This window comes from Amphiprion ocellaris, chromosome 3, assembly GCF_022539595.1.
Source record: "Amphiprion ocellaris isolate individual 3 ecotype Okinawa chromosome 3, ASM2253959v1, whole genome shotgun sequence".
NCBI lineage: Eukaryota > Metazoa > Chordata > Actinopteri > Pomacentridae > Amphiprion > Amphiprion ocellaris.
In genome coordinates, this window is record NC_072768.1 from 32464620 (window position 1) to 32492423 (window position 27804).

The 27804-nt window shown below is 38.3% G+C and overlaps 2 protein-coding genes across 6 annotated transcripts in view; both read left to right on the plus strand.

The window, feature by feature from the left end:
- cbfb (core-binding factor subunit beta) overlaps nucleotides 1-4791 on the plus strand; it is a 46464-nt gene extending 41673 nt beyond the window's left edge. For 2 of the 4 annotated variants that reach the window (XM_023287408.3, XM_023287410.3), the window contains one exon: nucleotides 807-4791. In XM_023287408.3, the coding sequence (XP_023143176.1) occupies nucleotides 807-851 (45 nt within the window). In that variant the 3' untranslated portion in view covers nucleotides 852-4791. Of the gene's footprint in view, nucleotides 1-801 lie in introns of all 4 variants that reach the window. The other 2 variants (XM_023287407.3, XM_023287409.3) reach the window with 1 other exon arrangement.
- A 3290-nt stretch (nucleotides 4792-8081) lies between these two features.
- On the plus strand, nucleotides 8082-26228 carry phaf1 (phagosome assembly factor 1). Of its 2 annotated transcripts, none has more exons than XM_055009129.1 (16): nucleotides 8082-9339; nucleotides 9505-9587; nucleotides 10699-10782; nucleotides 10886-10929; nucleotides 11350-11429; nucleotides 11551-11645; nucleotides 13478-13575; nucleotides 13749-13861; nucleotides 14977-15110; nucleotides 15295-15378; nucleotides 17607-17689; nucleotides 17881-17924; nucleotides 18036-18085; nucleotides 18817-18875; nucleotides 19099-19171; nucleotides 20922-26228. In XM_055009129.1, exons 1-16 carry the CDS (start codon nucleotides 9276-9278, stop codon nucleotides 21015-21017), a joined length of 1284 nt encoding a protein of 427 aa, XP_054865104.1. In that variant the 5' UTR covers nucleotides 8082-9275; the 3' UTR covers nucleotides 21018-26228. The 2 variants fall into 2 exon arrangements, with proteins under 2 accessions (XP_054865104.1, XP_023143173.2); XM_023287405.3 differs by having other exon boundaries at nucleotides 8083-9339; nucleotides 13511-13575.
- The last annotated feature ends 1576 nt before the right edge of the window (nucleotides 26229-27804 follow it).

The window sequence follows — 27804 nt, forward strand, 5'->3', positions numbered from 1 at the left end:
CTCAGTCTGTCGATGTGATATCAAATTTACCTAATAAGTTTAGATATTGCGGTCAAGAACCAGCAGTATTATTTATGTTATAAATTTACCTGACAAGATTAAATATTAAGGTTTTGAGCTGCCAGTGTAGTGATGATAAAAATGCAACAATATGTACTTTTTCTGGTTGTAGTTATTAAGTGCAGGAGCTACATTTTGTACGACCAGGTGAATGATTTCTGGCCTGTTAAAGCATTGTTGTATTAGTTTAGTTACATGGAGACCAAAGCATCCATCCATCCACCTATGGACAATTTAGAATTACCAATTAACTGCAGCATGTTTTTAGACTGTGGGAGGAAGCCGGAGACAGCCCACGCATGTACAGACTGAACATGTACTCCATGTAGAATGATCAGGCCGGGACGTGAACCAGGGATCTTCTACCTGTAAGGTGAAAGTGCTCACCACGAAGCCACTGTGCAGCCCAGCTAAAACCATGTAAAACAATTTATACATGCTGGTTGAATTAAGGAGGACCGGTTCAACTTGTTAATGTGACATTCAGAGTTGAGACTGAAAGAAAAAGGGTGTTATGAACCATTATTAGCTGTTTGTGTGCTGCTACAAAGCAAGATTTCAATATGTTTATTATATAGTGTCGTAAAATTGGGAGGTGTTTCAAATATATCTTCACACGTGTTGATATTTGAACGACTGTACTTAATTTTTTGTCTTTTCTCTTGCTTTCTTCCTGCTTCCACCTCTCTCTACATCCCTCCCATCCTCCTCTTTCATCCTCCCATCCCTCTCTCTCCCCAGTCCAGACGACAGCAGGACCCCAGCCCTGGCTCAAACATGGCCAACGCTGACGTGGAACACAAGATGCGCTGAGGAGGACGAGCACGAGGAAGGATCAAGAGTAGAAAAAAGAAAAAACAGAGCCAGCAGGCCATTCACTCTCAACTCAATCAACGGAAAAAGCAAAGTGAATCCGCAATTGTAGACCAATTGTTCCCCATTACTTCCTAACAGGTTTGATATGATCATTTCCATATGCCAAACTTCTTCTTTTTTCAATATTTGAATGTAGAAAAAAAACAAACTTCGTGAATTGATTGAGTTGAAAGTGAATAGAAGCTGCAGAAAAAGAAGGACAAAAAAGACCTGGACAAAAAGTAGACAGATATATGTAAAGCAGCATGATTTTTTTCTATGTGTAGAGTTGGAGTTTTTTTGAGTCAAATGCCAGTTTTCATATATATAAAGGAAAGATTGAGTCATTAATATTCAAAAGTGTTGACATTTTTTGTCCAGGTCTAAAAGGATTTGATGGCTAGGGGGTAGTTTCAAGTACCAAAATATATATTCTATTAATACAAGATGTTGAAAATAGAGGGAGAGGGGTTGTAAAGGGGGTGTAGATGTCACTTATGGGGTGAGGAGGGTGAGGAGGAGAGGCAGAAGGAGCAGAGAAACGAGAGAGATCGTTGTGGCTCAGGGTCACGGTCAGGGCTTAGCAGCAGAGCATGCATCAAAAGTGAAGTGTTGACAGTTTGTGGGGGGGAAAAAAGAAGAATTCTGCATTGTTCAGTGCTGTGCAACGCTTCACATCTGCTAACGTGCTCTTTGCTAACCCCTGCTACACCTAGCTCACCTCCTAAAGCCTGCTGTTTTCTGAGACCAAAGTTCACTTTGCTGGAGAGGGGAGGGAGGGAAAAACTTTAGTTGCATTTATAAGACAAAAGCACCCGGAGAGGATATTTCATCAGGTTATAGGGTTGAGATGTGTTTGCTGTACTTCGAATTTTAATTCACCCGCTACAGTAGAATCACAGGTTATGTAGCAACAAAGACGAGACATTAAACAAAGAGAGAAGCGCTGCAAAATCTTTGGCTCTGGAAGGGGGAATAATGTGGTGTCTTAGTGGGGGCCTTTATTCAGATGTCCATTGTCTTCCTTGGGGTTTTGCACTATGTGAAACAATCAGTCTTGGATTTTTCTTCATATGCATGAAACCAAACGCAGGCCTACCTATGTTCTTTGTTGCTCCCTATGCAGCCTATTTATCACCAGAGCACTCTTTACAGCACTTTGATGAGGAATAACTGGGTTTAATCAAAGCTGTGGGTTCCCAAACAGCAGCAAGCTTGCAAATGCAATGCTTTTATGTCCTAACAGGACATTTCCATCTTTTAATTTATTCCTGATGTCAATTTGAGGATGCATTTGAGGACACAAAATACCAGTAAAGTTGCCTTTTGTGTCTGTAAACATCTGAACAAAAAAATCAAGTGTTCTTTATCTTTGAAGAGGTAATCGCAACAGAAAAACCATGTCTCTACATTTGGAGATTTTTAATTTTTACATCTTCCTTAGTAGGAAAATATGTTATATAAGATAACATCAGTGGGGAAATTTGCAGTGTTACAGCAGGAAAAATGGCGCAAACATTGAAGGAATGTAGTACAAAAACAAAAAAATACACCAAAATATGCATAAAGTACTAGTTCTAAAAAAATAACTGTATCCCACTTCATAAGCTAAATAACACATTTTAAAACCATTAAATGTTCCGATAAATACATGATTGCAAAGGTGAAAACAAGAATTTTGGTTTCTTAGCTTGTAAAAAGCTAATACTTTGGAGATCCATAGACAGCAAACGCATCTTCCAAACTGTTTAAATGGAAATCAGCCAGTGTACAAGGACACAAACTAAAAAGAAATGTTTGTATCACTCTAAACATTAATAATTGATCATCTCATCTCATCTCTATGGCACAGATCCAGTTTAGTTACAGAATCCATCCATCGATGACCCAGCTGTTCCTCATCTTAAAGGGTTGTAAACCGACTATTCCCTGTCCTGTTACAGCACTAGTGTAATGAAATGGTATGTTTTGTTTGTTTTGTTGCCTTTTCATTTTGTTTGTGTGAAAGTCATGATGTTTACTTTTTATATTACTTCTTCACTCCTGTACATGTATTCGTTTTGTTCATCTTTGGGCTTCCTTATGAACCAGTAGCAGCAGCAGTGGTTAGGCTTTATTTTATGAGAAATGCAAAAATGTCTCCAGAAATTTGGGAGGTTTCTCGGACTCTTGATGCTTTTATTTTTCATGTGTTCTTTTATTAATGTTGTTTCTAAGTTTTTTGTTGTTTTTTTTTTTTTTTTTTTTTTTTTTTAGGAAATCCACTTCCTGGGTTATTATTATAAAACACTGAATGTGGATTGACTCCAGCCCTGTTATCAGGCAACATGAATATTTTTATATTTTGCAACTACAAGCTTGTTTCATTTTTCCAGTATGTTTTTCCATTTAGTGCACTCAGCGGTTTTATTATAATTATTATAACCAAGAAAAAATGTTTTTGTTCATGCCTTTCTTTCCGCTCAGTCTGACTTATTAAGAACTGTATGGAGCTAAAATACAAAAACTGATGATTTTTTTTTTTTTACATTGATAGCCATGTGTTTTTAATATTTTACAAGACGTTTTGCCGTAAATAAATGTTGTTGCTAGTTTAAATTAAAATAAAAAGTGAAAAAATAAATGAAAACTCAGATCTTAGGATGCAAACAATCTAAAAGGCTCTTTTCTTAATCAGAATTTTACCAAGGTTTCTTCTAGTTTTCCTGGCAAACTGGAGCCAAATCATCAAGCTCAGGGTGCTACAACAACAAAAAAATCATCCTGACATTCGGATGCAACAAGTGAGGGATTAATTGGGTTAATGTAAGGTCTAACTGGCAACCTGAATGTGTGTTTTTTTCCACAGAAATTTAGGAGAACTTTTCAGATTGTGCTGAGTCAGCTTGCCTTGTGACTTGGTGTTTAATTAGTACAAGAATGTGGAAAGCGTGCTTTCATTTGAGGGACGTTTGAACTGTAAAATGAGGTGGGTTTATGTTGTGCGGGCTCAGTTTGATGTTGTAATGTTGAAAAGTTCAGCTGATGAGCCGTGAAATGGTGTTTAATACTGAGAAAGAGGTGAATAGGTAGAAGGACGGAGGGAGCGTGGAGGTGGTCGTGGCACAAAATCCATGTAACGTTGGTTAAAGCTGTTATACATGTGATGATGTTTCAGTGAGGCTGGATGCAGTGTAAGGAGGCATAAAGTGAAGATTGTGCTACAATTTACGTCTTTGTTGTTGGTTTAGTGGAAATTGACAGAGCATTGGATATAAATCAGTGCAGTAAAATGGCAGGCCAGAAAGTAAGTTAAAGCATTACCACAGGCGGACAATGTGCAAAGCTTTTCAGCCTTAAAATGACTGCAGTTTATATGATAACTGTTGGAAATGTGCTGCAACTCTTGGTCAAAGCTGGAAATATATCTTTAACAGAATGCTCAAGTTAAGTAACATTACCGTGGGTGTGATTGTAAATGACAAACTAAGCCAGATTTTGAAGCTGTAATTAGAAAGTGACCACAGTGTCCCCACTAAACTCACCCAGTGTAAAATTACACCCATTTAAACACCTTAGATGAAGTCCATCCCTCAGTTTTCTTAATGCAGGCATTAAGGCAAACCATAAACCACAAACGTTTTCTTTTTCTTCTTCTTCTTTTTTGTTTTAAACCGAAGCTGTTTATCTTCTTATTTGTTTAAGTTATTTATACTTTAGAACAACTCTGTGATATTTAGTGGCCTGTGCACACTCTTTAAGTTTCTTCCTCTCTATGCGTGTGGTCTGTGTTCCCCTCTGTTTTCAATTTGTCCTCTCGGAGGAAATCTGAAATACGAGATATTCGATTCGAAATGTTGGATGTTTTTTCATAATAAACATGTATTAATTCTTGTATTTATTTCTGTTTTTGTCCTTGAGATGGATCTCCATTAGGCCTTTTTGACTCGACGCAGAACAAAAGGCAAACGTATGACTCATAGCATGAACAAAGGATTCCAATAAGCCATGACAGCACATCAGCTTACACAATCCCCAGACGCTAAAACTGATGCATCAAAATGGAATTTGCCCGACATTTATTTCATTAATTTTTGATTATTTTCAATGTTCAGTCTGCTCAAAGCTAATTTGGATTACTGCTGTCGCCAAATGTACATGGCAATAAAAATTTCATTTACATATCAAATAACACTTTACAGACCAAACAAAGGCATATTTTTGTTGACCTATTAATAAAAAAAACGGATTTAAATATGCATTGAAGGAATAATCCCTTTGAAACCCATTGATATTTGTAAGGTTTATCCAGACAGACATTACAATGTTTCTGTGTATGTTTTTAATGTAATATTTTAATGCTTAATGAAACCTTAATGACCACCATCCTGATAAGGCGATAGTAAAAATCTCACACACATACCATCTTAAATCTGGGATAAAAAAGTAAAACCCATCTGCATGGCTGGATACTTGTGGAGATGTGTGAGAAATATGTTGTTTTGTAATTTCAAATCAAGTTATCTGTTCAACAGATTTAGTCGTTCACAATAAATTCGTTAAGGCCGTCTGCGACTGAACAAAAAAGACGGACGTGTCAATAAGAAGCACTGAAGGACAGAGAGAAAGGAGTGCAGGTTTCATCCCATCAGCAAAGTCTTCATTCTCAGAATGTACAGAATGTACCAGACAGAGGATGAAAAGGAGAGAATAGGTCGTCCCCTCGAGCCAGACGACCCTTTGGGCTGCAAGGGAGGTCAGCAATGAGATTACAGACATCACTGGAAAATACTGGAAAGAGGTCAACAAACTGGACAAAGAAAAGGAGGTGTTAACAGCAGAGCAGCTGAAAGAAGAAGAAGTGACCCGGGGCAGAACTAGAATAATGGAAATCCTAGCAAAAGGACATTATAAGAACTCCTAAGCTTCTAGTGAAGGAGGGAGTAATAAATATGAGTGAGAAGAAATGAAAAACTCAGTCATCCAAACAGCTGCCGAGAGAGAGTTCTCTCAATTTAATTTATTTATATGGCACCAATCCACAACAGAAGTCATCTTAGGGCAAAGAAAGGTAACAAAGAGTCTCCGACAGAACCAGACTCAGGTATGGCAGTCATCTACCTCGACCAGCTGGGGCGAGGGAAGAAGTGAAATAAAAAAGGATAACAGAAACAAACAAATAACACACAAGAGAACAACAAGCACTGGGGAGATTGGTGAGGCCAGTAATCACAGACTGGAAATGTGCTGCTGCAGAGCCAAAAGTACCTGCAGGGAGGACGGAATTCAAACTACGAGAGAAAAAAGACGCTAAGTTAATGACATGCAACGCTGACATATAGATGTGTGGAGAGTAAAAGAAGAGAGGAGAGAAAAACAACCTGACAAAGGGATAGTTCAGGGTCACTTGAGCAAACTTTAACTATAAACTTTATCAAAAAAATGTAATTAGAAAGGTGTCTGGCTCCCAAACCGTGAGCAGCAAATGATAAACAGTGAAGACGCAGGTAAAAGAAAGTTGAAGGGAGCACTCTTGTCAAAAATTGTGCAGTTCTAGGGAGAGTCTGCAAGTCTGTAAATTCAGCTGTAACAATAAACCTTTCCCTGCAAAACTAATAGACGGCACAGTGTTTTAGGATGCAGAAAGCCCTAAAAACAACAGATATTTATACACTGTTGTTTTTAAAGTTAAAAAACAAGTCATTATGATACAGCTTACTATATAAACATTTATAAATTTTGGAAACTGTTCAAAGGTTGTGTGCGTTTTTTAGTTGCTTCCCGATACTAACCTTTGATATTTTAACCATTGCAAAAGTTAGTACTGAATCGAGTCTCTACACCTGTTGACTTATAATATGTTTCACTTTAACCAGAAGCAGCCACATAGGTTTGTTCTCATACTGATAGTTCGACATGATTTACTGCCTTTTCCTGGTATTAAAAGAACAGTTACAAATATAGCCTCAACAAAACTTCAGGTTCAGTGACCGAGCATGAACCGTATTGCCAAGTAGCATTGTGTAACACAAATTTAAAGTTTAGTAGCAGAGTCTGTGTTGCCTCGGAATGCTGTCCATAAAAAAAAATTGAAAAATGTTTCAACAGCTGAAGCTGTAAGTTGTCATTGTTAAATGAAGACGAAAATCTGAGAAAATGTAAAAGGAAAGCAGGTCTGCCTGTAACCATATAGTCATATGACTAGTTGATTTAATTTAATACATTAAGTGCATTGAATTTGTTTTCTAAAGTTCACTTGATAACTTGCATTTTTACATTTACAACTCACAAGATTTATTTTATTTTATTAACTAATTAATTACTTAAAACATAATTAACAGTGTAGAAGTAGCTAAAAGAAAGTTGTAGGAAATCCCCTTGTTCTTGAGAGAGTCTGCAAATTTGCAAATAAAGCTGTAATAACAAACTTCTTACTGATAAAATATTAGACAGTGCTGTTCTTAATGATGCAGAATCCCCTCAAATCAACAGATATTTATACATTATGCTGTATTTAAAAGTTTTAAAAATAAATCTTTATGACACAGCTCATTATATAAATTTATCAACATTTAGACATTTGGGAAACTATTAAAAGGTTGTGTGAGCTACTAAAATGTACAACTTTGATATTTTAACCAGTTCAAAGGTAAATATTGATTTAAATCTGTAAAAGTAAAGCAAGTCTGCCTGGAACCACTGACTATGTGACAAATTTTTTCAGTGTAGTATCTCACGTTTATTGAATTTGTTTTCTTCGATTAAGTCCATTTTACTCAGCTCGTTTCACATCTTCATAACTCATACAATGATTTTGAAAGAATCGATAATTTAGGTGAAATTTAATTAAAAAGCAAATGATTTACAGTGTAGAAGCAGCTAAAACAAGGGGTAGTGAACACCCTTGTTGTCGAAAATTGTGCAGTTCTAGGGAGAGTCTCCAAATTTGCAAATTAGCTGTAATAATAAACCTCTTGCTGACAAAATTTAAAAAAAAATTCTAAGACGAAGAAACTCCCCCAGTCCACATATATCCATGTGCTGTTGTATTATAAATTTTAAAAATGACATTTATAACAGAGCTTATTATATAAAAATCTAAACATTTAGAAATTTTGAGAAATTTGTTTTTAAAATGTCAGCTGACCATGACGTCATCACGTCGCCGAGGACGTGCGGCGAACACAGGAAGTTGAGTTATCAGCTGATCCCGCTGGCTGTTGTTGATGCCCGAAGTTGCTGTTGTTTGGACACTGTGTTGCTCTTATCTGCTCCTGACATTGAGGACTCGTTAACGCCGAGAAAGGGACACGGTGGGCATTTACCGGCCGACGAGTTTATGAGTAACAAGGGACGCGTTTCATCGCGAGGAGTCGGGAATTTGCGCACTAGCGGCAGGTACAGCTAGCTGAGCCTGAACGGAGCGAAGAAAGGGAGAAAAACAGCAAAGACAGCCGACGGCTTGGCGTGCTCTCTTTGTTTGTGTCGTGCCAGTCTGAACCGCTATATTACTTTCCTTTGTCTTGAATTTCGGGATTTTTTTTCCTCGCACATACGTGATTTATATTTATACTTCGTTACCAGTACGCGAACTGGGCAGCTAGCTCGTCTGCTAACGTTAGCTGGTAGCGCACAGAAAACAGTGTTGTTGTCAAGATTTGATGCTTTTGTAACCGCTCGACTGTGACAAATAATAAGACAAAAAGGTATCGGTGAGAGCTGTTGAGTTATTTTCGTGCCTCTGTATTTTTTCAGCCACTGGATCAGGTGCCCTGTTGGTTTGTTGGGACGCAGCACCGCAATGTTCAGTTATTAAGCTGAAGCCTGTTGGAAAACGTTTGTGGCAAGTTTGATTATTACATTTCACTGAATTCAGGTTGTCGTCTTTTTATCCGTATCGATTTTTAAACCACACAAACAAGCAAGGGGTTGATTGACAGCTGGCCTTGTGCGTTTTTAGGTTTGCTGACAGATTGCGTAATTTGTTTGTGTCCAAGCTGTCGGCCAATGCTGGCTAAGTTGTTAAATTGTGATTTAAAACTTGTGTAAGCTTCAGGCAGGTGATATTTTGAATATTTAACACTTTATTATTATTCTCATCTGGTACCGTTTTAATGTCAAGGGCGTATGACATGAGATAAAAAGGAGATTTTTTTTTTTTTTTTACTGTAACCCATAGACTGAGTAGCTGTTTGATGCTCACACTCATGACTTTGGCAGAATTTGGACAGTAAGTAGACAGAGTTATGAATTAAGGCAGCCATCTGGAATTATAGCTAGACAGTGCTGTGAGCAGGGACAGACAAGCAGGGAGAGAGAGGGTCCCTCAGAGGGTCCCATTGTGTCTTGAGGTGAGGTGAGCTGACCCCCACTACTTGCCAATGCTGGATCTGGAGGTGGTGCCTGAGAGATCACTAGGAAATGAGCAATGGGAATTCGCCTTAGGTGGGTATTAAACAGCATTTTGTGTAAACATAACTCATTAACATGGATAACAATGAGCATGTCATAAATATTAGGAGCCACATTTGAACTATCCTTATTTAAATGTTCATTTTAGTCAAGCCTGTATAAGAAACACATTCATGTGTGTGCATGCGTATTCTTCAGGGATGCCATTTTCCCAGGCCATCTCTATCCTTCAGAAACACTGCCGCATCATCAAAAATGTCCAGGTGCTATACAGTGAACAGGTAAGATGTCCAAGTATCCGTTTTTATTACGAGCTCTCTATCACGCACTCATAACCACAGAAAACGTTAATCAACTTTCATAAGAATCCTGTTTTAGGCAGAAGTGCAGGTTTTTGAGGCTTTCCTGTGCAACAAAAGTAAATCTAGTTGTTTTTGTATCCCATTTGTATCCATTTTTCCATAATTTTCAGTTAAATTACTGTTTATTAGCTTATAACCGGTACGGCCTTTATGGCAAGTATTTTCGCTATGTTATGTTAAACATATTGTGTTGTTTTTGCATAGTTTGTCCACCAGAGAGCACTGAAAACGGTGTTTTTTTTTGTTTTTTTTTTACCTTAAAATTTCAAATTTGGTCACATTTCTTGAAAAAATTCAAGGGATTTTTGTAAAACGAAATTAATGAAGCTGTGTATGTATCTGTAAAACGCAAATTCCAGAATCCCTCTAAAATCCAGGGCCATTTACCAGCGTAATAGCTATGTAAACATTAGTCAGGGAAGTTGCTTTTCAAATTTTATTGAGCTACACTGGTTTAATATTGATCCAGAAGTCGGCTCGTGCACCATCAAACGCAAAGTGGCGTAAACTGCTTGCTAGTGTGGCAGCATGTTAATAGGCATCCTTTACTCTGATGGGAAGCATATAATAAATTTTAAGTTTGTTGTTTTTCTGTACGTTCTGCACGTTTCACAACTGAAACCACAAGGTTCTTCACAAAAAATAGTCATAATAAAACATTAAAATGACAATACAACAATAAAAGCATACAGAAAATGTTAAAAACATTACAAAGGGGCAACAATATATCATTAGGATAGAACAGCATTATTTGAAATTGTAAGGTTTTCTTCACTAACTGCCTTGAAAGACAAACTTCTGGTTCAGTGTTTATTTTCTTAATCCTTTGTTTTTAGTTGTGTATATATATTTTCTCCTTCCTTGTTTTTGTTTGTTTGCATTCCAGCATTGTTCTTGAAATTCAGTATAAATACCCGTCATTAAAAACACATTGATCTGAGCTCAATGTTTGCGTATCTGTGTATCTGTGCATGCGTGCGCATCCTGCTGCCTCTCTGTTTATTAATTAGTTTGTTTATCTTCCCTCTAGACGCCACTCAGCCATGACCTCATACTGAATTTGACTCAGGATGGGATTAAACTGCTGTTTGATGCCACAAATCAGAGACTCAAGGTGAAAATGTTTGAATCTAGATAGTAAAGATGTTAGAGACTCTCGGCCTTAATGACACTTGCCATTCATACGTTAACATTTTCTTTATCTTTCCGTGTGATAGGTGATCGAAGTGTATGACCTGAGCAAAGTCAAATTGAAATACTGGTGAGTAGAAATGTAAATAACCTAAAGGGATATGGAAACCTATTGAATAACAACTGATGTAGCCCGGATGAGAGTCGTATTACACTCTTAGTTGTTTTGTTCTATGGTTTACATCGACATAAATATACTTAACAGCCTTTGTGCCGTATGGTCTGTCCATTTTATGTTGCTACAGAGACCACTTTTAACTTTAAGTCCCAGTTCCTCGCAGATGGGCTTATTGCTGCTTTGTGAATGACGTCACACTAATTGCATCTGTCTGCATTAATGGGTTTTTCGATTATGAGTTCATGATTATCTTTCTTTCTGTGGAATCCATTTAACCTCTCTGGCAATAGCTCTTCAGCTAATGCAGCACTGCCTATATGAATGTTAATAGAGTTAACACTGTGTGTGTGTGTGTATGTGTGTGTGTTTCAGTGGAGTCCATTTCAACTCTCAGGCCATTGCCCCCACAATAGAGCAAATAGATCAGTCATTTGGAGCTACGCACCCTGGAGGTAATCTACAAAGCACAAACCCACACAGAATGTCTGAACTCACAAATAAACGTGTGTTTTAATCTCCTTTCTCTAACCTTGCATGAAATGTTGTCTTCTTCACACACACCTCTCTGTCCAGTTTACAATGCTGCAGAGCAGTTGTTCCATCTCAACTTTCGAGGACTGTCCTTCTCCTTTCAACTGGACTCATGGAACGAAGCTCCAAAATACGAGGTGAGAATGTCGTCATTGATTCGCTTGTCAGCTACTTAAAGAGCTGAGTGGTCATTTCTTCTCATCCTGGGAGATCGAGGCCTTGTGATTTAAGTGGCTGCGCTGCATGCAGAGGTCAAGCCCTGTGTTTGCATTACCTGGTCATGACTGTATATGATGACAGATGGATGTGTCTTTGGCTGTTTGGTCAGCAGACTTTCGGGTCTATACTGCATTATGTTCAGAGCATGTTTCAGCTTTTTCCTATTTCCTGCATTTTGATAAAGCCTGAACAGTTAACTGATTTCACAGTTTTAAGCAATGCAGTTAGTAAATCACAAAGGCTGTGATTTAGAATGCACATTATGCAGCATGTCTGATCATGAGTTTACTGTTGTGTCAGTGGATTTAGAATTTGATCCTGCCCTCCTTGTCTGAAACTCAAGACTTTTGATGGCATCTATGGTGCTAATGCTCCATCATGTTTTAAATTTGGCACACGGAGAATATTAAACTGTTAGAGCACGTACCATATGCATGCAAATGTGATCAGAAGTAAATTCCCAGCTTGAATCCTGACTGGCCTGACCTTTACTGCATGTTATTCGTCTACTTTCTTTCCCAACATTTCCTTTCTCTCTCCACTTTCTCCATCAACTAAATGCAAAAATGGCCCAAAAATATCTCGCAAATCAAACTGCAATCACAGTATCTGTCAGGAAAAATGCAAATCAATATTTTTTCAAAAATATTTCAGCCCCTGACTCGTATATAAAATAAATGGGAAATAGACACCTATGCAGAAAGCTGGGAACCGTTCCTAACTCCAGGGAATCCAACTTAAATGATACTTGACATATACATGAACCTAAACCTAGCTGACAGTGCAATATGTTTGACTGGCGGGATGGGGATGGGAATTTGGGTAGGGAGAAAATTGTTTCCTTCCAGACATGCTTGATATTATATTATTTATCATGTTGTTTTTTTTTGTTTGTTTGTTTTTTTGTTCGGCTGCCTGCCTTTCATTTATTTAGTTATCTCCTAACTTGTCATATACTCTAATATATATTTATATGCACCTATAAATTGTGCATATAATTCTACATTATTCTCATTTTTGTTTTTTATGTATCTCTGCTCTCCTGTGTTATGGATGTTTCTGGAGGAAATAAGAAAAAAATATATTTGGGAAAAAAATTCAGCCCCAATATTGCCATGAAATTGTTCGCCATCGATATTAATAGTGCATAAAAACAACAGGAAAATAATGAAAACATATAAGATTCAATCAGGTATTTTTTTTACTTTAGCATTATTAAAAAGACCTAGTTCTCTTAGAAACGAATGAAGAATTTGCTCTTTTTTCATTAAATGGTGGTTATTGTAGGCTGTTTTTACCTAAAACTGAATCTGATCCTGTTTCCATGCTTAAAAGCAGCGTCCTCTGTGAGGGCTAAGTAACATCATCACTCTAACAGTAGGGTTTTGCAAATGTCTTAACACCTACGAGCTTTTGCTTTAATTTCACGTCGGTGTGACTCGTGCAGTCATTTCAGCACAAGATGAAGTGAGCTCTGCTGAGTCACGGTGAAGTTTGATTAGACCTCTCAGATTAAAGGTTGCTATCTGAAAGAGATCCAAGTTGGATTAAAATACAGTGTCACCGATCACTGGAAACACTTTGGTATTTAGGTCAGTCCTCTGTGTGCTTCATCACGTTTTGTCTCTTCTTTCTGTACTTGGAATAGCTCTCTTTTTTACTGTGTCTTTTTTGTATGTATTCTAACGCAGACACAAACCTTTTAGTATTTACCAGTTCTGTAATACTCCCAGCTGTTTTGCCTTGGCAGCCTAACTTTGCCATGGGTTTGGCCTCCCTGCAGATTCCACATGGGGCCATGGTCAAGAGGATGCACATCTACACTGGCAACAACCTGCAAGAAACAAGGTACAGCTTAATTAACATGCTCCCATTTGACCAGAGGAAACATAATTGCTTGAGATTCAGTCAGAACAAAGAAAAACAACATCAAAAAGCTACAAGCAACAAAAATACACAACCTGTGAATTAAGAAAGGCCAGTAATAAGGGGCACAAACATTCTTTTGTCTTTGTCCTCAGAGCTCCTGCAATGCCGTTGGCTTGTTTCCTTGGCAACATCTATGCAGAGTGCGTGGATGTCCTGAGAGATCAGGCTGGGCCTCTGGGGCTCAAACTCCGCCTTCTTACCGCAGGTAGCACACATCGTTTTGTTTGTCTTGAGCACTGCAGCTTAGGATTTGTTCTCCCTCACATGTATAAGTTTGAATATTTTCTTGACATTTGTTTTATAATGTGTGACACTACAAGGCAGCTTGACATAATATGTTTAATTAGTGGTCAACAGATTGCTGCATTTTATGTGTTGTCAAATCAGCATAAATGTGGCTCTTTCTATTGCTAACAATTTGTTTTAATTAGGGATAGACCACACATCATGGCCGATATTTGGCATTTTTCCAATTATTGGTATCTTTATATTCATTGGCCGGCTATTGATCAAATAGATGCGTTACTTTAGGCCTGATGCAGCCTCCTCTCTCTGTCCGTTGTCACTCTCTGCTCTCTGAAAAGTCTTTCAAGCTGCAGAAACTAAGCAAGAAACACAAGCTGTTGCCACAAACCAGGAAATTAGCTTCTGTCACAGTGGCTAAGGCTATGTTAAAGGCTAGTGGCTAAGTTAGAATGCAGCCACAGATTAACCTGAAACAGAGTCTGGAAAACAATAATTAAAAATGCGTTAAGATATTAACCTTAGTGGGAAATAAAAGTGACAAAACAGTGAAAGATCTGGATAATACAGAAGAACAGCAGATGTAACGGCCAGAGACAAACTGATTAATCTCAGTGGATCCCGCACAAACAGAGGAGATAATTTAGTCACTTCTATTTCTGTCTTACATGTTTAGTTATAGTCCCCCTTAATACCTAGTCATGAATGACAGGTTCTCTACTATCACATGCTGTTAAAACATTAACCCAAATATCAGTTATCGTCCTTTCTTGATGGCCAATAATCTCATTGGTATGTGCCCAAAAACCCCAAACAAACAAAAAATCCCACATATCAGTGAATAGCTAGTTTAAACCTGAATCTCCCTCTTGAAGACAAATACAGACTTATCTGCAGTTACCTAATTTGACAGTGTGTCTCTACAGTATCTGTATGATAGAAATGAAAAACAACAACTGTAAAGACTTAGATATTTGGAGCTCTCCACATTTACAGAGACACACATTCTTACTGCTGTTTCTTCCAGTGTAGTTTGACTGTGTTTTCCCATCATTTATCTTTCATCTGGGAGTGCAGGTTGTGGTCTCGGTGTGATGACGGATGCTAAAGTCAGGTCTCTAGAGAGGAGCATCTTCTTTGGAGATTCCTGTCAGGACGTACTGGGTGCTCTGGGCTCGCCACACAAAGTCTTCTACAAGTCTGAGGACAAAGTAGGAAGTTCTTCATTAAAAGTTTACTTTGTAGTAACTGTTCTTATTATATATTACTCATTTATCTTGACTAAGATACATTTAGCTTTTTGGATGTCACCCTATAGCCACTTTAATGTGTTCAGTTGTCAGTATTCACAAGTCGTATTCAATATAATTGCTGATCATTTCGTGTTTGTTTTAGATGAAGATCCACTCTCCATCACCTCACAAGCAGGTTCCTTCTAAATGCAACGACTACTTCTTTAACTACTTCACCCTCGGAGTGGTATGTAAGCTCCGCCTTGGCTTCTTTGTGTGTGAATAACTTTGCATATCGTAATTCCCGGACTATTGAGCGTGTATGAATATAAGCCGCACCCACTAAATTTAAAAAGGAAAAAAGTTTTGTACATACATAAGCCGCACCTGACTATAAGCCTTTTAATTAAATAAATGCTTTTTTTTCCAAACAGTGCCTGTAACACGGCAGTAAAACACATTGAGTCAATTCATGCTGCCGACTCCAACGTCTCACCATCGGTTCATTGGTGCCAAGCTTACGTGCAGCAGCTCTATTTCCTTCTTCAACAGGCAGATCGATTGCCTTTAACTTAAAAGCTGCATTATATGCTTTTCTTCGTGTGTTCTCCATGATGAGGGTGTGTGCATGAAGCGCAAAGTGACTGATTTGAAGAATTTAGTGCGAGCGTGTTTGATTTAATTCGAACAGTGTCATTGGTCCACTGTGACCTGCTCGGTAATTTCATTGGTCTGTTGTGACGAGTCTAAATGTATTGACGGCATGAAGCTCACCCGTAAAAATCTGTACATTAGCCACATCGTCGTCGGGTTCAAAGTGTGTGAACAAAGTAGCGGCTTATAGTCCGGAAAGTACGGTACTTTTTGATTGTGTTTTGTGTTACTGAATACATGGAGCTGTTCTTGAGAACCTTCAATCACTTGGTCTGAGTGAAAGCTGTGTTTAGGGTTTTTGCAGATGTAGTAACTCGGGAAGTCTGGGTCAGGTGGTCAGTTAGACTCACTTTCTGTAAGCATTTCTGTTGTGTATTTTAGAGGTTAAATCCTGAAATTTGTCACCTAACTTGGCGATGCTAATGTACTTGTGGTGTAAAATCAAAGCAAACATGGTTGTGATGAAGCATAGTTGGCACTGTCCATGTTAAATCACAAATGTGCACTGTGGATTCAGGATTTTTTGTTACCTTCTATCATAATCTGAACACACAAAGCAACTAGCGCACATTAATGAGCATTTGCTGTTGCTGATGGCACCAGAAGTCATTAGGATGACCATGGAGGGACACAGTTGGTTCAGCACCATTTACCATCACTAGTAACAGTGGTTTATTTGTAAGTCCCAGTTGTTGTCGTCAGTGCAAGTTTGTTCGTGCAACAGTGTAAAATGGTAGCTGCAGAAGCTGGTGTTGATGGTGATCTTCAGCTCAGCATGTCTTTTCAAAAAACAATCCACCTCTTCGTCATTGCAGCTCTTTTAAGAAATTCAAATAAGGAGACTGTGCTGTTCTGCAAATTCTAGCATCAAGGGAAGATGCAGAAGGTAAAGCTAGCTAGCTAGGTATAGACTATAGCAGGTGTTTTAACTTGCGATTTAGCTGGACTGATACTAATGCAGTCCAGTTTTTCGAAGATTACATTCTCAGTGGAAGGAGTTGTGCAAATTTTTACTCGTCGTCATGATTTTTGGGCTGCCCCAAAAAAGTCCTGAACGTAGAAATGATGCAAAACGATCAGGCTTTACTTTTCAGTAATTTATAGTTCTGTTTTTTCATGTTTCAAAAGTTATCTTCTGATATATATAATGTGTTCAGAAACAGATCTCTGAAGTTCCTTTACGTGGGCTTTAAATATTACTTACCATTAACCAACAGAGGAAGAGTATTGTCAAGGTTGTTTATGCCATAAGTGTAGTGAAAATTGTCTCTCATGAATCATCTGCAGTACATGTATTTACTGATATGTTGAGCTCTTGCAAGCGAAATGTGCAAAAGTGCTTCTGCACGGTATGATTCACTAAAGTTTTTGAGACAGCACCTTTTGATTGCTTTGCAGTTCACAGGAACTTCTGTTTTTCTGGTCACTGAGTCTGTTTTCATTCATATCACATCTACTTAGATGGTGCTCGATATATCTGCTGTGTGTCCCTCTGTCAGCTGGTGTTTGTCACAAAAAGATTTTTTTTTGCCAGTGACCTCTTTGTGTCACTGTATAAATTCCCTTGACTCATTTGGACAATCTGGTCTGGGACAGTAATAAAGATGAGCTCATCTGCAGATACTGTTAGGATTATCTGTAAAAGCAGCCTGAATGCTGCACAGGTCCTTCAGAAATGGATGTGGGGGTGCAGTCCTGCCTTTATCTGTGTTTACCCAACCAGTGTTCACAGCAGATAGGACTGTAATAGGCTGATCTGGCCAAACATATAGGACAATAATGCAGAAGTAATCCTAAATGTTGGGTTTTGTTATTTTTCAGGATATCCTGTTTGACTCGACAACTCACCTGGTTAAGAAGTTTGTCCTTCATACCAACTACCCTGGACATTACAACTTCAATATGTAAGAAACGTTTGTTAGTCCTGTCACCTGTTTTCTGTATGTTTTTACTTATTTGTTTCCTTGCTTATTTTCCCTCTACTTATGTCTGTCTTTGTTGTAGTTGATGGTGTTTCTCTGTTTTTATGTTTTCCATTGCTGCATTTCTGTCCCTGTTTCAGCCTGTTTTCTTTATGGTTTTTGTCTCATCACAGATATCATCGATGTGACTTTAAGATTCCACTAGTCATCAAAAAAGGTAAGACATTAATCAGTTAAAAATCCATCTCACCACAAATTATGCATTTGTGTCTCAGCGTTCACTTTAACGGGATTTTCTGTTTGTTTGTTTTTGACTCGTGTTCTTCAGAAGGAGCCGATTCTCAGACAGAAGACTGCATCTTAACTACGTACAGCAAGGTCAGTTGTAGAAACAATGTGTAGAGCTGGTATATTTAGTGCTTTGTAAATTCACAAGGTGGCGCTGTGGATGGTCAGTAATGATCTGACATGGTCTTTTGGCCTTTATTAGTAACTTCAACTTTCAAATGTGGAATTAAGTGCTTTTTTGGGGGGGATTAGTAGTTTGTGACTTGGCATCACCTGTTCTAAATCTTGGTCTTTGCATTGTTTGTAAACACATTGTTTCATGCCATAAACCTGTGTGGTTTTATCCCACTTTCTAGTGTTTTATAAGTTAGCCAAGCATTTCTTGAATGCTTACACAAGTCACTTTTTAAATCCAGATTACTGGAGCCTTTGTTCTCCCTGGACCTGCAAATTTGGTGATTAGTAGTTGGGTAATGTCACCTGTGTACAGTATACTGCAGCTGTGATCATTTTTATGTTACCGCAGATGAAGTAATATAATAAAAGTCCTGTGATGTCATTCTTGTCCACTAAAAATGTCTCAAACATTGCTCCAGTTGTGATTTAAAAATCCATTTCACTATATCTGCAGCGTTAGGTTTATGTTCTACTAACACTATCATCTCGAAGGTGATACAACCACAGCCCTCTTTTATCCCCAGTCCACCTTTTCATACAGTTCTCATAACCTTGTGATGCAAACCAGTGTTTGTAGTGGAAAAACAAGCCTTTTTGTTTACTCCCAGCATTGTGCTTTGTTGAGCTGTCTGATTCTCTCACAGTGGGATCAGATTCAGGAACTGCTCGGCCATCCGATGGAAAAGCCTGTAGTGCTCCACAGGTAAACTATATGCACACATGATCATGCATATACACACAATATAAATCACATAACTATTTTAAATGTATTCCACCTGCAATATGTGATACATAGTCTTAATACTCCTTCACTATTGTTGTCACTTTCATATTTACTCAGTTAAAATGGAATGGTTGTTATAGTAAGCTAGACACGTCCAAATGAGTCGTCTTTGCTGACACTATCTGACATTTGTGTTGGACAGGTCCTCGTCAGCCAATAACACCAACCCCTTTGGCTCCACCTTCTGCTTTGGACTGCAGAGAATGATCTTTGAGGTCAGAACATCTTGTATCTGTGTAGCTTTGTCTGGGATTAGAATGTATACAGTTTGTATAAAACTATAGGTAACATGCAGTAAATATGTTGTCTGAAGGGCCAGATTGCACAAAATCGCAAATTTCTGACCAGTTATAGATCTGGTAGAGATGTAGTTGGTTTGTTTGTGTCTTTTTTTTCCTATTGCCTGTATGTTAGAAATGTAATATGTATTATTTGAAATGTCTGCAGGTGACTTTGGTTATGATAAGATAAGATGACCCTTTATTCATTCAACAGTGGGGATATTTGCAATGTTACAGCAGCAAAGATAGTATAAAATTAAAATATACCAAAATATGAATAAGTACTAGTTCTAAAAATACTTTTATTACACTTATCAGTGGTAATGTACTGATTTTTTTTGATAAATAGAAAAATACTGATAGAGTACTAATATTGAACAGATTATATAGCAGTAGAAAGACTAAGGAAATAACATATATTCTTGTGTATGTAGTAAAATAGCTATTGCACAGGGGTTTTCAAGTGGAAAATACTCATAATTTACATTGTAAATGTACATACACCAAAAAGATGTATGTACACTTCCATTCAAAAATTTGTGGTCACTTAGAAATATCCTTATTTTTGAAAGAAAATCTTTTTTTTTCAATGAAGATAACATTAAATTAATCAGAAATCCAGTGTAGACATTGTTAATGTGGTAAATGACTATTTTAGCTGGAAATGGCTGATTTTTAATGGAATATCTCCATAGAGGTACAGAGGAACATTTCCAGCAACCATCACTCCTGTGTTCTAATGCTACATTGTGTTAGCTAATGGTGTTGAAAGGATAATTGATGATTAGAAAACTCTTGTGTAATTATGTTAGCACATGAATAAAAGTGTGAGTTTTCATGGAAAACATGGAATTGTCTGGGTGACCCCAAACTTTTGAACGGTAGTATGTATTTTCTGTGTGCGATCTACTGGGAGCAGTGCTGGTTATAATATTACACTTTTGAAAAATATGTTCAAATGAGCAAAAAACGTGTTCAGTCTTTTGCAAAAAGAGTGCAAGAGTTTTGGAAACTGTGTACAAACCATGAATAGTGTTCAAGGTTTTGACACCAGAGTCCTGTTTTTGAGAAATGTGTGCAGTCAGTTGGTGGCTGTGTGCAGTGAATGGAATTTAGTGTCTTATCAGTCGAGAAAAACTGTAATGTAGCAGTTTTTCTTTTCAACTGAGTCAGTCGGTATCTCTTTGACTGCACCTGCGCTCTTCTTCACAAGAAGTACTTGAGTCGGGACCTGTCCCTCGACACCAGCCTCTCCTTTCGTTTTTAGGAGTAATCAGCTATAGATCGCTTCATCGATGGAACAGCTAAATGGATTGTTTCGTGTGTCAGTTAATTAAGCTAGTGAAGAAGACATAGTACAACTTCCCACCACTATGGTCAGAGGGGCACCTAATGATCATCATACACTCATAGGAACGCAACCAAGTGAATTTTAAACTTGCATTCTCTCAAAAAATGGTTGCATATGTGACAATTTTGGTCTCAGTCTAGAGCCCTGTATCTTTTCTCACAGGGAGGTACAGAATTTTGCCCACAATCTTCATTAGTTTTGCTGGTAGTAAATGAAACATTTTATATTATACAAACATTACTGACAAGGGCCACTTTACCTTAGTTTGCTTGAGGTGTTTTAAAACCAAGTTCATGTCTGTGAATGCTAACTATTTCCTGTGTTCTTCCACAGGTGATGCAGAATAACCACATAGCATCAGTGACCCTCTATGGTGCTCCACGGACCACCAATCAAGCCCGACCTGAGTCCAGCAGTAGTTCCCACTGAACAAGTAACCAGAACCCCATCCCATTCTGGCCTGTCCTGAATCTAGTACTTCTACTGACTGAATTTCTAATCCAGAGCCAGATTCTTAACCAAGCAGACTGAACCGAACAACGACGATACTCTTGCCCAGCTCAGATGCTACACATCGAACAGAGAAACAACCAAGCCAGACCTGACGTGAATCAACTTTTCCTGTTGGTTATTTATTCTTTCAATCAGGCGCATCCGGCTCGCCCAGTAAACCCAACTCAGACTATCTTAGGGAACCCAAGATTTAGTGACATGGTCGCAGTGCTGGAGCATCGAGCGTGCTTTGAAACGAAACCAATGAAATGTGATTGTGGTTAACTATCCCGGTAGTGCTGCAAGCTGACACAGCGAAGAAATCTGCATTCTGGTAGAGGGCAGCTGTTCCCATCCTGTTACAGCATTCTCGCCCAGTACCACAGAGAAGAGAGAGTTTGTCCAGACTGTAGGATGTCATGGTTCCACCAGTAAGATGCATCAGCAGACTGTGTGGGACAACAACCTCTTTAACGCTATGGTGGTGAGACAACAAGCATTTGAATTCATCTGCTGCAAACTTCAAAAATGTTAGGCATCAAAGTTAATATGGCCGCCTGCTGTGGCCAGAGTCTTGAAACAAACTCTGCTTCGACCCACTGGATTCACATCAACCAACCACACTGCCAGACCGACCGATACCGCCTGTCTTCCTGCCTGAACTTCAGAACCAGACCCAACTGGCTCAGTCGAAACCCGGACACAGTCGAACCAAACCAATCCAGCCCAACCACGAGCCATCAGAGCCAAACGAAAGCTGCAGAGGACTTAAACCAAAAACAAAACAAACGTGAGAATCACAACTTTGTCATACATGAGAAGAACCAATCGCACTCAGGGTTTGGGGAGAGACGTGGTCCAGAAACGTAACCTGCTCGAACCAGATGTGAAGCCTCTCAAAGCATCCAAACATCCCAACGCCGCCTCTCTCCGATTATCGTCTCCCTCTTCATCTTCCTACATGTCTTTCGACTTTGTTCAGTGGTGCCCACAAAGACACACACACACACAAGCACACACAGCAGTCGATTAACCCACAGCTGCTGCAGCTCTGGACTTGTTCGTCTCTTTGCTCTCACAAACACCAACACATAAATACGCGTCTGCATGTGTTGGGCCGCTGATTTTAAAACTGACGTTTCGACAGACGTTAATTCAAGCACATACACACAGCATTTCAATCCCTCCGCTACTATACTCACATGTATTTCTAATACATGAAAGCTGGTTTATCTTTTTTAGCCTTTTAAGCGTGAAACAAACAGACATGCAGGCATGACACAAGAATTTGCATGAACTCGGCAGACCTTTTTGACTTATTACAAGCACAAGCCTGTTTTGTTTCGATGAGATCTTCCTGCATGCTGCGAGAGGCGTAAACTCGGCGCACACTTTCATCATTTCTCTCTGCCCTTTTTTCACTCATTCAAACCGTGACCATTTTCATTGTGTACTGTCGTGTTTTTTTAATCCATTTTTACATTTGCACTAAAACACACCTTTTTACTTGATTGCTTGATTGTGCCCTGTACTCAGAGACAGATTTGTGGAGAAATTTGGCGAGACAGTCTGTTTTATTCGTAAGTTTGGGCAGAAGAGAGGCCCTCTTCAGTGTTCTCCATCTTTCCTCCTTCATCTCTCACATCTGATTTATACATTGCAATTCATCCGTCGGCAATGTCTGCATTTTATTCCTTTGTTAAATTGCCAAATGCTACAGCCAGAGACATTTCAGGATGTTTTCATATGATCTGCTGACATTGTCGCTGTTATCGCTTGTCTAAACTTGTCCTACGGAGAGAGTCGTGTGTTCAGCTGTCTCCGTTCTGTCGCTTCTTTTGTTTTAAACTTGCACATCAAAGTCATTTGCTGTGGTGATGCCTCTAAATTCAGCTCCTGCTTTCTGAAACTGCTGGCAGTAATTACACAACATGAATAGATGACTTTGAAACCTCTCAGTCCTTCTGTTGTCTGGATTTGATTACAGCTAAACGTAAATTAACAAAAGGCAGTCAGCAGACATCTTGCGTAAGTGTCTGCATGCGGGGTGGTTATTGTTGTCAGTGAGCTGTAATTTAAAGAGTTGCCGTTGTTTCTCTGTGGATTTAGAACCCATTTTTGGAAATGGGGAAGAGCGTCAGTCATTCCGTCTTCATAACATGTGACTGCTTCCCCTCAATGTATAAATTTACATTCTTTTTAATTACAAGCAAATTAATAAACTGTGTATTAATTTGAATACACATTCTCTTTTATTGTTCCTTGGTACAAATGCCGCTTGTTTTTAATTTCTCTCACTTTTTGCTGAAAATTTGTGATTGTTTGCATCATCTTGTGTGGAGGCATCAGGGTGGAAGTCGGGGCCTGTATACATGATGAAATGATGAAAATACTTACAGGGTGTGTTTTTTATTGTCATCGGTTATGAGTTAGTGTCAGTTGGAGCAGTTTTAATTGAATTTTGGCATTCAAACTTGCTCCAGTAAAACTTCCTTTCTAGGATCTTAAATGTGTAACCCCAGTTGGAAAAGTGAAATGAGTAATTAATAGGATTTTTTAATTCATCTTTGGAACCAAATAGCATCCCAATATGTGAGTTAGATTTTACTTAGAAAACATCCAACAAGGAAAGAGTCACAAATAGGTTTTATCATTATATCAGAAGAAAATAAACTCTGATCTGATGGATTTGCAGTTTGATTTAGTGTAATTCCTAATTGAGGGTAAATCATGAAATGTACTGTTCTGAGAAACCCTCTGATTGTCATGTATTCTGGCCCTAATGCTTAAAGAGTTAATGTCGATGTACAAATGCTGTAAATAGTCGTGTTCTCTTATTCTGGTGTCCTCTTATTTACATGATGTTAATGGCTTGGCATTCACTCAGGCACTCGCTGACTATCTTAACATTTCCTCCTTGATTCTGATTAGATTAAACTCAGGAGGAAGAACATACTCACAGCTGACTCATTAAAACAATCACTGGAACGATTTTATTATTATTATTATTATTATTGTTTTAATTCCAGACCACTCAGTATTGAAAGGTTTTCATGTGCAATGCTAAGGCTGCAAGTATCCAGAAGTATTGGGGGGCCAGTAGGAAGCCCTGCTTGAACTACTGCTGCAGGACGTTTGATCCACAGAAACGGCATAAAACTCAAAGCTCCATTTCCACAGGCAGGGAAACCAGCAGTACTTCTTCACATTTGGACTGGAAGAGAGCTCTGGTGGAGATGTTTGGTAGAGTGGACAGACTGGGATTTGAAGTCTAGCTTTGGCATGTTGCTAGATTTTATGTCTGCTTGTTTACGCGAGTAAAATATCTCCGGCTAGCCAGACTCCCTCCTTGTTGAGGTGATGTGGTTTCTGAAGGCGGGATGTTCCGCTGCTTGGTTTCTTAAACTGGGAGCCCAAAAGCTAGGGTAATATTTCAACATTTAATGCCAACAAATATAAGCGTTTTTCTCACTGGGCTGCCAGGTTTCAGATGTTTAGGAGAGACGGATGCCCTGTATCCTCTGGTGAGCTTGTTTCCTACTCCTGTTGTGGTTCGTCCCTTGTCGTATAAGGAAACAGATGTAATGCTACCGTCATGAATGCTATATTCAAAACATTTCCTTGCTTTTGTGCAAGCAAATATGGGAAAATCGAGAAAAAAAACCAACACAAAACTGTTGAACATTGTGCCTCATCTCCCACCGAGCCTGTCTTTGACTTCTGTCTCTATCTCCTCTGTAAAAAAAAAAAAAAAAAGGAATCTCCTTGTACATACGATTTGAGAATGCATTTGAACTGCATTATTGTACAGTATGTATGTGTGCGTGTCACTGAGCACTAGCAACAAGCTAACATGGTATTATGGCCGTCTCAGTCATTTTAGTTTCCCTTTTATCTGCAGAGTGGCAGGTTGGGTTGGGTTTCCCAGAATGAGGATGCTTGTCTTCTTAGCCATGGGAGTGTTTGTGCTCTTTTCTGTTCCCCTGTTTTATGTGGGATGTTTGTTTGTAACTACACTAAACACCCACTACAATGTAAAGTAGTTATTGTGGAATACATGATTGGTGCAGTGCAGTTTTGCCAACATCAACAACAACAAAAAAGTTAAAGGATGGAAACTGATTTTTTTTTAAAAGTGTATGTTCACAGAAGATTTCAGTTAAAACCTGAGGGAAACCAGACTATCCTTTGTCTGCCTCCACCCTCTGGTGTATTTGAGTGAATTGGTCATCGCCCAAAAGATCTTTGCTCCATTGGAAGCAGATGGGACAAAGATGATATGAACAGAAACGGAGGCAGCAGCGAATGAAGTAAATCGAGATGCTTCTTTGAGATAATGTACATAAATATTTTGGGAACCGATCTTAGGTGCTGACAGAGGAAGAAAAAAAAGGTTCTGCTTATCATTAACCCAGTTTTGGGAAGCCCAGCCCAGTGCCATTGACGGTCATTGCTGTGATGAAGCATTGCTACTGAGAGACGGAGAGAGGAGCTGTAGGGTGCTGGGTAATTCACCCAAACTCAGGTGGACATATCACATCCTTGTTTTTCTAAAATTTTTAGGAAAGGAAAAACAAGTGAAAAATTAAATCCGGAGGTCTGTGTGTGGCTTTTTTTCACTGAATGGAGGAATGAGTGATTATCAACAATCAGATTGTTGTAATTTATAATGGACTGCTTCAGTTTAATGATAATCTCATATTAACGCTTTGTATCGTCTATTCTTGGTATCATATGTTTTGTTGCCCATCTCCCTTACTTCCCTATTTTTTTGTGGACTCCATTTCTGGAAATGGGTCAGTCATACTTAACAAAAACTTGTGAAATTCATTGGAATGTGGCGTTTTATATTTTGAATACTATAACTTTGTGTATGAAGAAATAAGTAGATTTATTCAGCATGTCCACTGGGGGGGAAAAAAGGCAATAACAATATCATGTAGTGCAAAGAGAAAGATTAGGCTGACTGAAAGCTTTGCTCCTGAACATGAGGAGATGTGCTCCTGCTGTGCAATCTCTAACAACTCCAATGCAACATTTGGTCTTTATGAAATCCAATGCTCACTGTTCATTGACATCAAAGTTCATTTTCTGTGTGTGCAACCAGGATATGAAAAAAAATAACAATAAAAAATGTGGATGTGAAAAGGATTGAGAGGTTTTTATTTCTTACCTTGTACAGGGTTTCTGCAGGGCATTAAAAAGCATTAATAGTCATTAAGTTGATTTTGCGAAAATTAAGGCCTTAAATGGCATTAAAAATCATTAAATTTGATCTCAGTGGCATTATAAATTCTTTCTGCAGTTTTCAAGGCAATATTTGACAATAATAATGTAATAATATATAATTATAGACTGCGATTCATCAGATATGTGCATCTGTGGAAACATGCCAAACCATTGCAATAATTGTTCCAGCCAGTTGGGTACAATTGCCAAAAACTGCGTGTTTTTAACCCTCGTGTCGTCCTGCGGGTCAAATTGACCTGTTTTAAAGTTTGAAAATGTGGAAAAAAATATTTTTTCTCAGTAAAACTTCTGATATCCACATTTTCAACATTTTTGGGAAATTTTTGAACATTTTTGGTGGAAAAAAAGAAATGCTTAAACAAATGTTTCTTAATAACATTCACAAAAAAATCTACCAAAATCCAGCAAATTTCGCTGTAGTGAAATGTAGGGACAGTTTTCATATAAAAATCATCTTTTACAAAAAAAACCCCAACCCGTGTAATTTGTTGAGTTTATGGTCATGGCATTAAAATTTTTACAGTATAGCATTAAAATGGCATTAAAAAGCATTAAATTTGGTTGATATCTGCAGGAACCCTGTTGTACGACCTAAGGACTCTAATTTATAGCACAAATTTGAACTTTTACCTCAGTCACAAGCCAAACATTTGCTTTCTATCTTGCTGAATTGTATTAATGGATACACAGAGGCAGTTTTAATCTGAAATAGTTGGAATCTTCTTGTAAGGGAATTCTCTCCCATGGTATACCGGATTCCCCTTTTCAGTAAAATCAATTTATTATACAATTTAGATCACTTAATCACCATTTTCCACCTGGAAACTGTTGGATTTTATTGGTTTCTCTTCAAAAACTCAAAAAAAAATCTGGAAAACACAAGATATTTTTTCCATAACTCTTGGAGAACACATGGTACATGCATATTAGTTATTCATATACATTGCCTATTAAAAGTTACCACTTTGGTTCATTGCCTTGCTGAAAAACAAATCTCAGGCTCCCCGGAGAGCCTGCCGCCGCTGCTGAAAAAAATCCTAGAGGAAACACAGATATGTTTACCTGTATTGCAATGAATACTAAATGACTTGGAAGCTTTCTTCACTTATCCCCTGACTTGTGCTTTTAAATAACCTTTTAAGAGACTTGCTGCTTGGAGTATTCTTTTGTCATCATGGTATGTTTACAGCCATGAGCAGTGATTCACCAGGGACTGGACCTTGCATGTCTTTAAACTACAATCGGTTTAGACACATTCACTGCACCAGATGATCTCTGTTTCACTAATTGTTTGGTTTCTAGCACCAGCTGTCTGCACCTGTGATGAATTAGGTGAGTCCTTTTAAATGGGGTGAATACTTAAACAATCACCTAATTCACATTTAAGTAAATCAGTTGTTATTTTATAAAAATCTGTTTTCATTTTGACATGAAAGAGCTCTTTTTTTTTTAGTGAATTCTTGTGGACAAAGTC

Bases quoted from the DNA above. Each gene is read 5' to 3' on its own strand.
- phaf1 (XM_055009129.1), top strand. From the start codon at position 9,276: ATGCTGGATCTGGAGGTGGTGCCTGAGAGATCACTAGGAAATGAGCAA. The intron at 10,783-10,885 runs GTGAAAATGTTT...TCCGTGTGATAG, and splicing joins CCACAAATCAGAGACTCAAG to GTGATCGAAGTGTATGACCT. The intron at 13,576-13,748 runs GTACAGCTTAAT...CTTTGTCCTCAG, and splicing joins AACAACCTGCAAGAAACAAG to AGCTCCTGCAATGCCGTTGG.